This window comes from Stegodyphus dumicola, chromosome 1 (assembly GCF_044657685.1).
Source record: "Stegodyphus dumicola isolate Sdum_Otavi_A_Nest chromosome 1, ASM4465768v1".
Classification (NCBI taxonomy): Eukaryota; Metazoa; Arthropoda; class Arachnida; order Araneae; family Eresidae; genus Stegodyphus; species Stegodyphus dumicola.
The window spans coordinates 72,420,549-72,436,886 of record NC_140768.1 but is presented as its reverse complement, the minus strand read 5'-3'; the positions used below and the strand labels follow the sequence as shown (position 1 = coordinate 72,436,886).

Below are 16,338 nucleotides of genomic sequence, written 5' to 3'. Positions count from 1 at the left end.
ACCTCAAATTTTTTGACTGAAAAGATTACGTCCCATACCTACGTAGATAGGTTGGCGAGAGATAAAAATACTTTAAAATCTAAAAATTGTTTTTTCCAGTTTGGGGTAAAGAGGGACTGGATTATCTTCTGATAATGGAAAAACAGGACAATTGGGCAAAATAGGTTGAAAAAAATCGCTATGGATTTTTATTTAAGGTATGTCATATGTGGTGGCATATCACTTGCTATGTCATTATTTAATTACTTCTCTACCCTCAAGCTATATTCAGTGAATTTCATTTGAAGAATGGCAGTATGCAATAGAACTTGCAACATATTTCATTCAAACTACATTCTTAAAGATAATTCTTTCTTTGGTTTTAAGTGCCAAAGTATTCATTTTATAACCCTTGTTGTTCTTCAAAAATTGTCCTTTTTTGTAAAAGATTCTGCGATTATGTAAATAATTTATATAGTTACATCGTTCCAAAAAGTCATAAAACAAAAACATTCTTCTGAAACAAATAATCATTTGAAAAGAAAAGGAGATAAGATTTCGTAAATTTTATTGCGCAATTACAAATCAAAACTTTTTAATTAACACTAAATACAGCATTAGAGAGAACATGAGCAAAAATATATTAAAGCTAAGAGATTTGATCTGATATAAATGTAAATTCAAATTAAAGAGTTAAGATTTTTATTGCATTCCTTGCAATGATAATAGAGATGGCTTCTATTGTTAGAAATGATTTGTTTTATTACTATCTTAATTTTAGTGATAATCATTTGAAAATAGGAGCGAAAACTGTAGCTCTAAAACGTCTAACAAAATTATATAATATGAATATTACAAAATTCCCCTATAATTAATAGCAAAATTTCCTTTTCAAATCAGAATTTTTGTAGGGGAATTTACTATATTAAATAATGCATTTTTTATGATTAAGAACTTTAGTGTTGCTTCTCATTTTCATTAGTTCTCACCGGGATTTAAATAAGTTAAGAATACTTAAATCGTAATTTTTGAAGAGCTTTTAGCAGGGACACTCAGCGTACCAGTTTTTTCATGCTCAGCTGTGCTGTATTTATTATCGAATGTTAGCGATTTTGCTAGCCGAAGTAAATCACGCATTTAATAATTGAGACAATGTTTGGTAAGGCTATTTGACTTACAGTGTCCAGCATCGAGTTTAATTTACATATTAAGTTCAAATTTTCAATTGTTGCAGCCCAGATGGTATAGTGATTAGGGAAGCCTACTGCGGTACCGAAGGGCCTGGTTTTAAGTCCTGGAGAAGGCATGGTTGTAAATGTCCGTCCCTTCTTAGGACGCAATGGTATGTAAACACAAATATTTTTTTTTCAATTTAAAGCTTTAAATAACAAAGTTGTTTGAATTTTCTTAGGACTCTGTTGTTATTTCACAAAAAGAGCCATGACTCAGAAATATTTAAATGCATTTCTCAAATCAAATATTTATGGATAGGTTTTCATACCTCTCATATTGATTACATTCATGACTACATAATGTTTTCCTTAATAATCACAATTATTACTTTAGTAGAAAACATCCAACAGTACTTTTGCTTTTCCAGATTTTCGAAAGAATTCAGCAATCAAATGCTTCCATTTTATAAAGAAACCTCGAAATCCATTTTCATTTTTGAAATATTCGGAGAATTTTTTTAAGCCTGATGGACTTTATAGCTTCTCTCTCTGATTGCGTCTGTGAGTAAAAGTTCCAAATTCCTTATCGGTGAATGAAGTTTTCAAAAATTCAGAATTGAAATATTATTTTCTTTCCGCTAGAGAAATATTTTTGTTCCGCATGGTTATGCAAAAATAGATTCAGTGTGATATTTGAAGCTTTATATGTAAATACTAATGCATAAATGCTGTAAAACGCAAAATAGGAAAAATGCGTAAAATGCATTCCTAATATAATTTATTTTTGCCATTTTATCTTTGTCTTTTCTTTTTATTTATCTTACCCTTTATTATTATAGTTTTGTTTCATTTATTTATCTTACATTTTATCTTATTATTATGTTTTTATGTTTTATTTAGTTTACTTATCATCTTACTTACTATTCTATCTTACTTTAATTTTGTCATGACCATTACGGTAGGCCGTGATGAAGCTTCTTCTGTAAAATGAAAATGATACGCCTAATTCTAAGATGAACTGATACATAAGACCATCGAAAATTGCGCATTGTAATAAACTGAATTAAAATATTAAATACTTGCACTCCAGATCACCAAATAACGAATTGTTAGATTCTTTTAGCTGCTGAATGCTTAACATTGTAAGCTTATCTGTAAATTGCTTCATGTGGAATGAATGCGCTAAATTTCATTCTAATTTTCTGTGTCCCATTTAGAAACGTATACGAAGAAAATAAAAAACTAGCGTTTGCAACGCATGATATTTTTATTCCTGAATGTTTTTATAAGATCATATATTACTTATCACGTATACGTGGGTAGTTCTCAGTGATAATAGCTATATTTTGACGGTATATTAGACACGCTGTAGGCTTAATGAAAGAGGAAAGCAACACTATATACAATAAGTACACAATAAAAGGTATTTTGATAAATAAAAAGGGCTAGCAATATTTGTGCAGCTCAAGCCGGATTGTGCTGATTTATTTCAAACCTCTCCTCTTTCTCGGCTTTCATTTTAAGGTTTTTTTTATATATTTTGTGATTTTTTTTCCATTTGTGCGTTTTATTCTACTACAAAAATATGTCAAGGATATTACGTATATATACGTGGCATAGTATTTTCTTCAATTTTGGTGTTCATTTGAAAAGTTAAAAATGACCCTATCTGGATTATAAGAAAGTAGCCAGGCACCGAACACGATCAAAAACGTTCAAATTATGTCACATGGTACCAAAAAGATATTCATGGAATTAAGTATCTATAATTTAAATACTAAATTCATTCGGATTGATGTCAGTAATAAAATGTTTATATTAACTATAAATCGGCATGCCCTTTAAAGTATCGTTTCAGAAAAGTACAAATCATTATAATCTAATTCAGTGCTTTATGTTAAAGTAGGAAGCAAATGGTGGGACAAGACATTATCATACTGTTAAAAGCAGCTAAAATTTATATTAATCTAACAAGATAAATTTAAACAAGACTAATTAAAAATTAATTAAGCTTATCTCTGATATTGCTGCAATTCTGTTTGCAATACTTGCATCATGCTCATCCTTTGGAAACGTTCTTTCGGAAGTTAATACAAATTAAACGATTAAGTAAATAATGTTAAATCACTTCTGTAGTACTGTAACCCATTTGATATCAAATATCTTTCAGACGTAAATGGAAATGTGAAATGTGTGTTAAGTAATGCATTTGATACTAATGAGCCTATATACAGGATTTAACGTCGGATATCTTAGATCAATCAATATTGTATCACAATATACTAACTAATATATATATATATATATATATATATATATATATATATATATTATCACAAAGGGAATTTGACATGTATGATTTCCTTTATGTTCCATTTTATTAAAGGACCACACAGATATATTTCTCGAATCAAACCTCAGCAAAATTAACAATAAAATGTTTTCTAACTTCAGTAAACAAACGAATTACAAATGTTTTTAATTTAGAAATAACTATCATAAATACTCAAGCGAAGAATTAGGTAATGCGGATCATTACGTTTACAATGTTCGCTCACAAAATACTCCACTTGAAAGGACTCTTCGACATTAACATACTATTTAGACATAACACAACACATATCCTACTAAAAAGAATGGAAAAATTGAACCATTATAAGCTATAAATCTACCAGGGGGAATAACGCAAAAATATCAGATGTATTTAGCATCCACAATGTACTGAGCAATACTATAGACTGTACAACTGCACAATTCAATAAATCAGGAATTTCCCCTGCTACGGAACACATTATATAGCAAATACTGAACTGTGATATCAGAAATAAAGTAGTCTCATGCCCCCCAAAAGCCCATAACCTCTTTCATTCGAACTCAGCAATATACTAATGTTCCCGAGAGGGGTTAATTCTATAGATGGTTAGTGTGCAAGGATGTTACCAGTTTGATCCATGACGAAGTCTCCGATGCCCCACTCACTCTTAGTACCTATCTATTGCTCTTGGAAAAGATTCCGAAGCAAACTACTATTAGAACCAAGGAGAAGGCTTTGCTGGACACCAAGCCAATGAAAGACAATATCATTCTATTGTGTTGTGAAAATATAAGTGGCGATTTGATAATTAAACTATTGCTTATTTACCATTCGGACATTATACGATCTTTCAAGAAATACACAGTACAGCAGATTAAATAGCATGCGGAGGTCCATCAACAAGGCTTGAGTGAAACGTGACTTACTGTAGCCATTAACAGCAGGTGATTCCAAATTTGAAAACGTTTTACACTGAAAAATTCTTTGAGTGGGAATTTAAAGTAACTGAATGAACTAATGTTACTCTCATTGAGTTTCAGAAAGACCACTTTCACATCACATTTCACTCTTTTCTTAGTGACCCTTTCCCACGCCTCATGAAAATCGACAAGGCATGGGAAGGGGTCACTAAGAGAATACTTATTTCTGAATGAATGAAGCTTTGACCAGACAGCATGGCTGAACGCGACTCTAAGGAGCTTGTACAAATGTTATGGAGCCTGTAATCAACGAGATTGTTTCTGTGGGCAAGATTACTGGGCTAGAGTTTGATAGTAACAATATCGTCGAACTAGTGGAAGAGCATAGCTTACAGCTGACCAACGAAGAGCTTATGCAACTGAATTCTGTGACATACCAAGAAATTGTGAATTGTGAGGTAGATTTTGTCAGGGAAGGAGAAGGTAACTGACACAGCAAATTGGAAACAGTCCAGTGAAATAAGAAAGATATTGAAAGTATGAGAAAATATTGCATATATTTTTTGAGAGGCATCGCTCTTCTAAGGTAGTACTTTAGGCGCACTACAAATTATTTAAAAGTAATGCTGTTAAATTTTCACCAGATTTTGAGGAGTAAAACCATGTATCATTTAACAATATTTTTATAAAGAATGATATACTATAAATAATAAATTACATTTTTATAAATTTGTTTGAGTATTCATTTCGGAATGAAAGGCATTATCCAGTTTTACATTCATTCTTATGGAAAATATTGTTTCACTTAACAAATGTTTAGCATTACAAATAAGACTCGGGTACATGTTATGCTCGTTAAAACGAGGTTTCTCTGAGCTCTCTGAGGTTTCTCTGAGAATAAAGATAATATCTTAGAGACAGATAATTCGCCAGATATGATTCTATTGATTCTTTATCCTGAAATAAATAAGATATGATTCAATGTATTCCAGAAAATTTGTTCAAATGATAACCATGATAACCTTTTCTTTGATTTGATCACCAACAAAAATACCAATAATAGTTGCTTCCATAATCTTTATTCATTTATTCATTGTAGTATATTATAACGTTCCGCGCCTCTAACTAGCACGCAACCAAGAGGTGACTGTGAAAGCTTGTATAAACCACAGAGTCTTATAAAGGGTCTAAGTCCCTTTTTATTCAACGTACTAATTTACAATTGCGTCCTCTTGACGCTTACAAACTTTGCCAACTAGGCAGTCAAAATAAAATAATAACCTGAAAAGAAAATAAAGACAAGATTCTAACTACGAGGCTCTCTAAAATAACTAACTCACCGCGTTTTACAAATACCGCAGCTAATTCAGCAGACTTGAAGCTCACTGGAACAATTGCAACTACTTCCCGCCAAGCAATAGGCCGCAACGCGGGGTTCTTTAATTCTCGATTTCTACCTCCGCGCTCGCGAAGTAAGAATAACTCTCTCACCGAACTCGTTTCCTTCTATTTAAATCATACTACTTCCGCTGATAATTTGAATGCTTGCGCGTTCTACTCAAATTTACATATTCTGGCATTGGCAGTTCCAGGGGAAAGTAAGGATTGACAGGAAAGATAGTTTAAACTTAAAATAAATGTTAGTTAAAGTAAATATAAACCCTACATTTGCCGCTGCCAGAATTTGGAAAACTTGGAAGCAGGTCCTACAAACGACCTGTTGTAAGTTTATCTAATTCTGAACTAACTGGCGAAAGCCTCGTTTACACAAAAAAAAATCTTATGTAACAATTAAAATTCTGTTAGTCGTTACAAAGTTCTTCTTACAGCAACTTTTCCTGGACTTCCTCAATCAATCTTGGTCTTTCCTTCCAGCATCTGGAAGGAATAAGTATCAGTATCTTTCTACATACATTATAATTTACACTTTCTTGACACAATAAATTTTTGTTTTTAACGTTTCGTTGTTCTTAGTTATTGCTTACTTCACATTCATTCAATTTTTCAAGCATTAATTTAACTTTACCCTGGCTCTCCACCGTGTGTGGTGTCAAACGGGAATATTCGTGTTTTAGTCTTACAACACTTCCCCTAACCACCATGATTTGTTAGAATTCAACAACCAAATAGACACACCTTACTCGACATTCTACAACTCAATGAGCTACTTTAACAGTCTTAAAAATTCAAATCTAGGTGGAGAACCCTACAAAACACATTCATTCTAGCTTCCCCCTCATTCATCTTTAAACATGCAGGCTTTCGCTCTAAAGCATGACTTTACAGTTTAATACTTAAATTTTGACTTCATTGCTTTTAAGCATTCACTTTTAGCATCTACAATTTTATGCTTCTAGACTAAATTCTACTTTTACATAACATGCAAGTATTTACATACATTTACAAAAGTTTAATACATATGCTTTTTACAATTTACCATAAAATGAATAAGAGAAAATAAATTTTTACTTTACTCATTCTTCGCCAAGCTGGTGGCACTGGAACTAAAATTCTTATTAGTACAAGAATACGAAGTTATTTTTATCTCCGGCCAAATTTTGGCTTTAACATAACAAAATTAGTCTTTCGACCAACAGAAAATGCTTGTTTTTAGCTTTTACACTTAAAGAAAATAATACTCTTGCCTTAGCTAAATAAAGTAAAACAAACCTAAGTCTCAACCGAGACATATTGACTTTCGTCAAAACATAGAACTTCGTACTTATGCATAACATTTCGGAACAAAAGAGAAAAATATTTATAGAACGTTTTAACTTATCTTTGAGTTTTCGATGCTTGAAACTCCGTCATCCGTTTTTGACAAAATTGATCCCAAGTCAGAGGTGTCATGGATGTCAATCTTCTCCTTATTGATCTCCGATTGGCGTCCCCGTTGTTCTTTCTTTTGCGTCCTCTACATGCTGGCCTCTTGACGGAGTAATCGTCTGGTTGTTGGTTTTTGCGTTTCTGCCTGGGACGGCTGGTCTTGACGTCCTCCGGTCTGGAGTCCTTCTTGAATTTCTTCTGTTCGTCGTATTTTTGTGCTTCCTGTTGGCGTTTCAGTTTCCGGAACGGCGGCCTTGCTGGCACCTGACTCTGTGGCCGTGTGCGCGTTCTCCTTGATGTGTAATTTCTCCTGCCATCTTTTGTAGGTGGTGTTTTCGTCTTTACCACGGTTTCTTTACCCGGTTCATCTGTATTTTTGTTTTTCTTAAACGCCGGAGTTTGAAAATCCTTTTTTCTTTTTGATACCGACGTCCGGGTTATAGAAGTGCTAGGTCTCTCTTCAGTTCTCCGTTTCTTGGGTGGTGGAATAGTTGTTGCAGTCTCTGGCCCTTCTATTTCGTTTAGACTTGAGTCCTGTAAGAATTTTTTAAGGATTTCAAAATCATTTGGATTATAGTATTTTTTCACCTGGTCGGGACTTGCTTTACAGATTTCTCCTCTCTCGTTTTTAAGATATAAGACTACTCCTTTGATTTCCTGAATTACATAGGGGCCTTCAAACTTTGGAGCTAGCTTTGCCATAAAATTGTCTGGGGCACTTGATAAAGAAAATTTCCGTTTCAATACTTTATCCCCAACTTTAAAATCTGCTTCACGGCGTTTTTTATCATAATAAATTTTCTGCCTATTTCTTGCCGTATCCGAGGTTTTAAGCGCCTGATCAATTAGTTTTTGCACGTCCTTTTGTCTAAATTCCTGCTCTCTTTGTTGCACAAAGAATAATTTATCTAAAGGCGTAATTAACTTTCTGCCTAAAAATATTTCTGCTGGAGTTTTTCCCGTAGTATCATGATGTGCCGTTCTTAAAGCATAAGCTAATTCATTTATGTAGCCATCCCAGTGCTTGTGATGTGTGCTAACGTAACTGCGAATCATTTTTACAATGTTTTTATTAACTCTTTCTGCTATGTTAGCCTGTGGTCTATACGGAACCATTCTGATATGGCGTATATCAAGTCCATTGCATATGTTTTCAAATATTTGACTAATGAATTGTTTTCCGTTATCGCTAATGACTTTTATCGGTGCACCGTATTTTAAAATGTATCTGTGTAAGAATGCATCTGCGACTGTTTTGGCTGACGCGCGTTTAAGTGGAACAATTTCTATCCATTTTGAAAAATGATCTACTATTACTAAAAGAAAACGATTTTTATTTAACTCGCTCTGGGGGAAGGGACCAAGGAGATCTATGCCTAAAATTTCATTCGGAAATGTAGCGCGAATGCTATTTAAGTACCCGGCCGGGCTGTAATTAATATCATTTATTAACTGACATTGATTGCAGGACCTGACATACGCCGTTACTATTTTGTATAATTGCGGGAAATATACCGCCTCGCGTACCCTTTTTAAAGTCTTTCTGACCCCGAGGTGACCCGCTGTTTTTTTTTTTCGTGCAACTCCTTCAAAATGCTTAATCGAAGCGAGGCTGGGATGACTGGCTTATACTCAAGACTTTCGTTCGTTGTTTTCGTATAGAATAATAAATTATCTATTATTTCATAGTTTTTTGCTCTATTTCTTATCGCATCGATATCTGTATGCTCAAAGCTTTCGGGGTCTTTTAAATAAGCATAGATATTTCCAAATTCAGGATCAGCTTTCAGTTCAGTAATAACCGTATCTCTAGAATCTAAAATTTTTGAAGTCAACACAGCGCATTTAAGTTCATTATCTTCATCGTCCAGTTTTATACGAGAAAGTGCGTCAGCTACATTGTTTTCCTTACCCGGTTTATATTTTATTGTGATATTATATTCTTGGAGTTTTAAAGCCCATCTTATTAACCTGGGCGTTAGGTTTTTTCCCGAGTAAAGTCTACCAACAGCCGCATGATCCGAAAAGACTGTTACTGGCGATTTGCCGAAATAAACTCGAAATTTGTGTACAGCCATTAATACGGCTAATGTTTCTCTTTCTGTAGCTGTATAATTCCTTTGTGTTTGATTCAATGTTTTACTAAAAAATGCCAGCGGATGGTTATTTTGCATAAGAACCGCACCCACCGCATAGTCTGATGCATCTGCCGCAATTTCCAGGTTTTCGTCCCCCTCAGGGAATTTTAAAACAGGGGTATTAATAAGCGCTTCTTTTAATCTTTCAAAAGCTGTGTTCGCTTCCGCTGTCCACGTAAATTTACTCTTTTTTCTTTTGATTACTAAGAGTGGTTCAACAATATTAGCGAAATCTTTTATGAAAGATCGATAGTAAGAACATAGTCCAAGGAAAGACGAAAGTTTCTTGGCGGTGTTGGGCGGTGGGAAATTCTTAATAGCTTTTATTTTTGAATCTTGCGTTTCTATACCCTTTTGTGAAATTTTATAACCGAGATATTTAAGTTCTTTAGTTGCGAACTTACATTTTGAGGCGTTAATTGTAAGACCGGCCTCTTTTAATAATTTAAAAACTTGTTCGAGGTCACTAATATGTTGTTCCAACGTACTACTCGTTATACGAGGGCCATCCAGGAAGTAGATTACGTTTCCGTCTGTGTCCGCTAGGGGCGGGGCTAGCGCGGCCATCTTGGGGTCAGAGCGTTGCGCAGCTCAGTCTGCATCTAGCCGTGCTAGTGAGAGGTTCGTGCTGTGCTCCGTTCAGATACTGTGACGGTTTGAAATGTCTGCGTTAATTGAAAATCCCGCGAGCTGCGAGGTGCGCTCAGTAATAAGGTTTCTGACTGCAAAAAACTGTAAACCTATAGAAATCTATCGGCAGCTTCGTGAAGTGTATGGGGACAACATTATCACTGAAGGTGGAGTGCGTCAGTGGGTCATAAGATTTCAAAATGGCTGAACCAATGTTCACGACGAAGATCGAAGTGGGAGACCCAGCATAGTGACCGCCGAACTTCTCGAAAAAGTCGATGCTTAAGTCCGTGAAAATCGAAATTTCACAATAACGGAACTTTCTTTGAGTTTTCCACAAATTTCGCGAAGTTTGTTGCACGAAATCATCAGCGAAAAACAAGAAGAGGTAACGAAGTGGTTGAAGGCGCAGGCGGCCGAATTTTTCGACGAAGGAATTTCCAAGCTCGTACATCGCTACGATAAATGCCTTAATTTGTATGGTGACTATGTAGAAAAGTAGTATTTGAGTGTGGCTTTCATCTGTATATAATAAAATTTGTTTCCTATACTTTGTTTATTTTTTTATTCCAAAACATAATCTACTTTCTGGATAGCCCTCGTAATTATATCATCTAGATAAATTAAAGTTGATTTTCCTAGGACAGGCTTTAGAACAATGTCCATAGCTCTCTGGAATGTTGATGGGGCCCCACACAACCCAAAAGGCATGCGTAAAAATGCATAAGTGCCCGATTTTGTTATAAACGCGGTTTTATGTATATCTTCGGGTCTCATAGCTATTTGATAGTAGCCAGACGTTAAGTCCAAAGTAGACATATATCTCGTCGATTTGATCTGTCTAATGATCTCGTCTATAACCGGCAAAGGGTAAACTGGGAATTTAGTTATGCTATTTAGTTTTCTATAATCGATAGCAAACCTCCAAGCCCTTTTATCCGAAGGAGGAAACTCGTTCTTTTTTCTACATAGTACGACTGGACTCGCGTATTCACTATTTATGGGCGTTATTATTTTATTCTTTAACATCTCCTGAATATGTTCTTCGATGATTACGTCTTTTTGTTTGTCATATCGGTAAGGTTTAGTCCTACAAGGTTTTTCGGCATTTAATTGAATATTGTGAGTCACGATCTGACAGTTTCCCGGTTTTTCTGAAAACAAATGAGAAAAATTACTCACCACTTGCTGTATTGCTTTACTTTCCTGGTCATTCAAATGGCTAAGGTCCAATTCAGGTGTCTCCACCGGTTCCACCACCCTCTGGTCCATCTCCAGCACCACGGAACTATCTTGAAAATTTAATTTGGCCCTCGCGGCCCTTAAAAAGTCCATACCTAAAATAAGAGAGTGTTGGAGGTGTTTCACCACAAAAATTAATACTTTGAGATTTTCCTCTTTTACCTGTACGTTTAATGCTACTTTCCCGATGCAGTGACATGTTTTTCCTTGCGCCGCTATAATTTCCGTATTTCTGGTTTTAAAGAGTCGTATCCTAAAAAAATTCTTTTTGAAGAACTTTTCACTCATGAAATTTCCTTCTGCCCCTGTATCGATGAGGGCTTCTACTGGTACATCGCCAACCAGGACTTGTATAATTGGTAGCTGTGAGTTTTTTACGATGACTGTATTTAGATGTCTATTTGAGGGTTTTTCTAAAACTTCCGGGGTCTGGACCCTCCCTTTCACAGGCCCCTCTAGTCGTTTAAAGCTTTCCTTTCAATCTGTGTCTTCTGGGTACGCGGATGCTTATTTTCAAATTTTCTTTTTGGGCCTTGCCCTTCAAGTTTCGATGCGTTAGCTTGATAGTTCTTTCCCCCATATGAGCGATTTCCATTTCTTGTTTCCTCTTTCCTTCTGGTACTTTGAGAATATGTTTCCCCTCTCGCTCTTTCCGCGATTCTGCGATTTTGAAACTTCACCGCCAATTCGAAGAGTTCCTGCAATGTTCTTGGGTTTCTAATTTCAAAGTAGTCTTGGACAGCGGGTAACAATCTTGGTAATATTATTTCAATAATCTCCGCATCGGGTTTCTTGCCATACAGCATATCCGTTAGCTTGATTTTTCGTAAAATAAAGTCCGTCAATTGTGCTGTATCCCGTTGATAGAAACTATATAGCTCGGCTTCCAGCCGTGCGCGATCTTTCACTATGGGGAAGGCCTTTACTAACGATTTTTTGAAATTTTCAAAAGTATACGTCGGGCTTCCAAATTCACCTAGAAGAAATTTGCCTATATTTTTCCACCATAGCGCGGCCTGTCCTCTTAGTGCTGATGTGGCGGTGGCGACTTTTTGTCTTTCAGGCACAGGGTAGAGCTGAAAGTGGTTTTCTATACCTTCGAGAAATACCGCCACCGAATTTTTTCCGTCGAAATAGACGTTTGGCTTGATTGATGCTCTCAAAGTCTGGACCAGGTATCCAAATCCTTCTAACTGCGTTGTCATTTCTTGGTGTTGTCCAGCGGCTTCCATCCAATTTTCGGCCATTTCAGTTCGATAAGTGTTCGGGCGCCAATATAACGTTGCGCGCCTCTAACTAGCACGCAACCAAGAGGTGACTGTGAAAGCTTGTATAAACCACAGAGTCTTATAAAGGGTCTAAGTCCCTTTTTATTCAACGTACTAATTTACAATTGCGTCCTCTTGACGCTTACAAACTTTGCCAACTAGACAGTCAAAATAAAATAATAACCTGAAAAGAAAATAAAGACAAGATTCTAACTACGAGGCTCTCTAAAATAACTAACTCACCGCGTTTTACAAATACCGCAGCTAATTCAGCAGACTTGAAGCTCACTGGAACAATTGCAACTACTTCCCGCCAAGCAATAGGCCGCAACGCGGTGTTCTTTAATTCTCGATTTCTACCTCCGCGCTCGCGAAGTAAGAATAACTCTCTCACCGAACTCGTTTCCTTCTATTTAAATCATACTACTTCCGCTGATAATTTGAATGCTTGCGCGTTCTACTCAAATTTACATATTCTAGCATTGGCAGTTCCAGGGGAAAGTAAGGATTGACAGGAAAGATAGTTTAAACTTAAAATAAATGTTAGTTAAAGTAAATATAAACCCTACAATATGTATTCAAAATTTAAATTTACTTGCCGCAATTTTAAATGCACTTTGAATGATATTTTGAGTTCTTTGATTTTGCCGAAGCTTTAATATTCAGCAAGTACAAGAAGAGATCAAGTTTCTTCAATATTAATAAAGGTAAGATGTATACATGATAGTCATACAACATTAATCCTAAGTACAGAGGATGACATCCTTATTTTTCTGATCTAATGACACAAATATTTTTTATTGGATCAATAGATAATCCCTCCAAATATAATGCCCGAAACGTGGAGATAAGAAACATTGTTTGCAATACTCAAATCTAAAAACTTGGATTAAAGCTGATTATATGCAAACAATAAGACAAATATACTATAGAATGCATTCACTTACCAAAAACTGTCATTTTCTTTTCAGCTGCTACTGTCTGAAATTCTGGAGCTTCAGCCGAGACTTCACAACGGTATGTTCCTGCACTGTTGAGATCTACGTGACGTAAGTAGACGGACTGACTACCTGATTTAGATAGCTGAAAAATAGTAAAAGAATAAAATTTCACTACTAAATTGTAAACAAAACAAAAATGAATCCATTTGCTTACAAATAAAAAAATATAAACCTTCAACCAAATAATTTGCTTTAATTCACCATGCGTATTTTTAAATTAAGCATATATCACTTCCTCTTATCTATAGTTAGGAGTTCAAAGGGAAATATAAACTCCTTATCTTCTCTTTCTGTCACGCAGCATTGTTTCGGTAATTATAAAATTAATCCTTTTCTTTCAGAATTTCTAATATTCTTGAGTAAACCTCCGGCAGTTTTTTAAATTAGTGTTTCTATTAGCAAAAAACGCGCATCATTAATCTTCTTAAATTTAATAAAGTAGTGATCTGTGAATGAGCAATTTCAGATCAAGTATATGAAGCATATTATAAGAATATTAAAACATGTATAAAAACTTAATAAATTTTGCCCTTTGCAAAGAAAAATACACATTTATTCTTCTTTATAGGAGGAAAAGTGGTGTAATATTCTTTTCACAGTATGTTGAATGTAAAGATTAAAGTAAAGATTACGCAGCAAGAAGTCATATATTGCATTGTTGAATTAAACTTAATATACATATGTATAGAATGAAATTTTACGTTTTCAAGATACAAAATCTGATGTGGATATCAGATGACTTCCCTGCACGGCCTATTAAATTATACATTTTTTTTTCTTTGCTTCACTTTGTTTAAATCGATTTTCTGAAATTTCATTACAGATATATTTCTCACTTCAGAGAAAGGCAAAAATACGTAAAATGTCAAAACATTTTCAGTAAAAATTGTAAAATACCGAAAAACCTGAAGTACCAAATGCAGTTAAAAAGATTTTTGCAATTAAAATTAGGGTTTCTACGGAACCATGCAACCCTAACCGTCAGAAAGATAAACCTTTCGGTGCAAAAAAATTTAAACTTAACTTTAAATTTAAGTCTCACTGGGCAAAAATAAACTGAAGTTAGTGCACCAACTAACTTTATTCACTTTACTACAAATAGTTTCAAATGTAAACAAATAACCGCTTGTTAGGCTTAGTGAAACTTACAATTTGTTGATAATTCTACAACTATTGTGTGGATATTTACTAAAGCAATAAAAACTTTAATCGGGACATAATACTGAAGCACATAAGATAGCGTATAGAACTGAAAAACAGAACTTACCGAGCCGGATAAAGGAGTAGGTGTATATATTTTATATACATATATATATATACATTTGATGCAGCCGATTGCAACAAAAAACAGGGCGGTGCAAAATTACATGATAAGCGAAATTTCAACGGTTAAAGTCTAATCGCTTTTGCGTTATGCGAGAAACATACATAGGTATATACGTAAGTACAGACGTTACAAAAAAATTCCTTCTGAATCCATTTTAGGATAATTTTTGACAAAAATAAAGTCTTTTATTCTGTCCTCTTATGTCGAAAGAGGTCAAACTGGATATTTTCCTTAAAATATTTTTTTTTTATTTCCAATAGTGTGCATTAGCCATTGAGAAGTTGGCCACTACTAAGGCCGGAAGTGCTGGTCACGTTATTATTGAGACACATAATAAGTGGGCTACCATTGATTCCTATGAGGGAACACACAATTTGCATTCGTGCTTTCTCCGGGATTCGAATCCCAGCCTTTCATTAGCTCAGTCAGTGTTACTAACCACTTACCCTGGTGAGCGGCATTTAGTTGAAATATGACACCGGATATTTTTGGTGATTACAATACTTCCTTTACTTCGAACTAGACAGTAAAAATGAAATAAAGACCATAATAAATTTCGAAGTACAAAAATGATTTTCTGAGATAATGTGGTAAAGAGATTGTGCAGTTGGACAATACCCACATTACCAATGGTCAAGCAATGGCTTGTCCGCTGCACTACAACCTGAACCTGAGATAATGCGGCAATTTTTTAGTTCACATGTAAAGAAAATCAAAATGCAGCTAACTATACAGTCATTACTAAGAAAGCTAAAATTATTCCTCAGAAGTAAAAACAATGTCTATAGCCTATTTATTTGTTCCCCTGTACAATTACGAGTTTTCTTCCGAATAAAAAGAAAGCGATGCCCTCCCCGAGATTCGAATTCCTGACCTCCTGATTGTTGTTTCTATTTATACCACACAGTAAGGAACGAGAAAATTTTAAGCGGAGAAGAATGTGACGTTTAGAATATAAGGAACGATTAACGTTCCTTGCATTCTTCTGCACTTAAAGGACAACTGGGACGGAAAGAACCCAATAGTCAAATCCAGATAGCATGAATTATTGTGTGATTAATTTTAGTTTGAACAAAAAATGCAGAGTGGTTATATTCATTAGAGCATCAAACACGAAAAATGAGAATTATTTCGTTGGGATTCGAATTCTGGACTTCTAAGCTGCTATCCGAGCATGATTTCTGTTAAACCACAATAGAATGCCTTAAGAAAGGCAAAAGTTCCTGGCACAACTAAGACAAACTGAAGATAGAAGTCTTTCCAGAGGTCGAAACAGTCTGAGAGTTTTTGATATCCGGAAACATACTGGTGTTTATGCTGGAAACATACTGGTGCTTAAATCAATGTTTGTGTAAAACAACAATGGAAACTGAATTCCATTCAGAAAGTAGTATAACGGATCAAAATTGCAAATGATTGCAGAAAAGCTCTCATTTATTTTTGTCAATGAAATAAATAATCTGCAATTGCCAAACGAGAACTAACATGTTTCGGTATTTATCACAATTTCAAAATCTTAGA

The 16,338-nt window shown here is 34.8% G+C and overlaps 1 protein-coding gene across 1 annotated transcript in view; it reads right to left on the bottom strand.

Moving 5' to 3' along the window:
* Nucleotides 1-16,338, bottom strand: part of LOC118186918 (uncharacterized) — a 329,689-nt gene that overhangs the window by 56,503 nt on the left and 256,848 nt on the right. Inside the window, exon 3 of the mRNA XM_085816245.1 lies at nt 13,437-13,572. Coding sequence (XP_085672371.1) covers nt 13,437-13,572 — 136 coding nt within the window. The remainder of the gene's footprint in view (nt 1-13,436; nt 13,573-16,338) is intronic.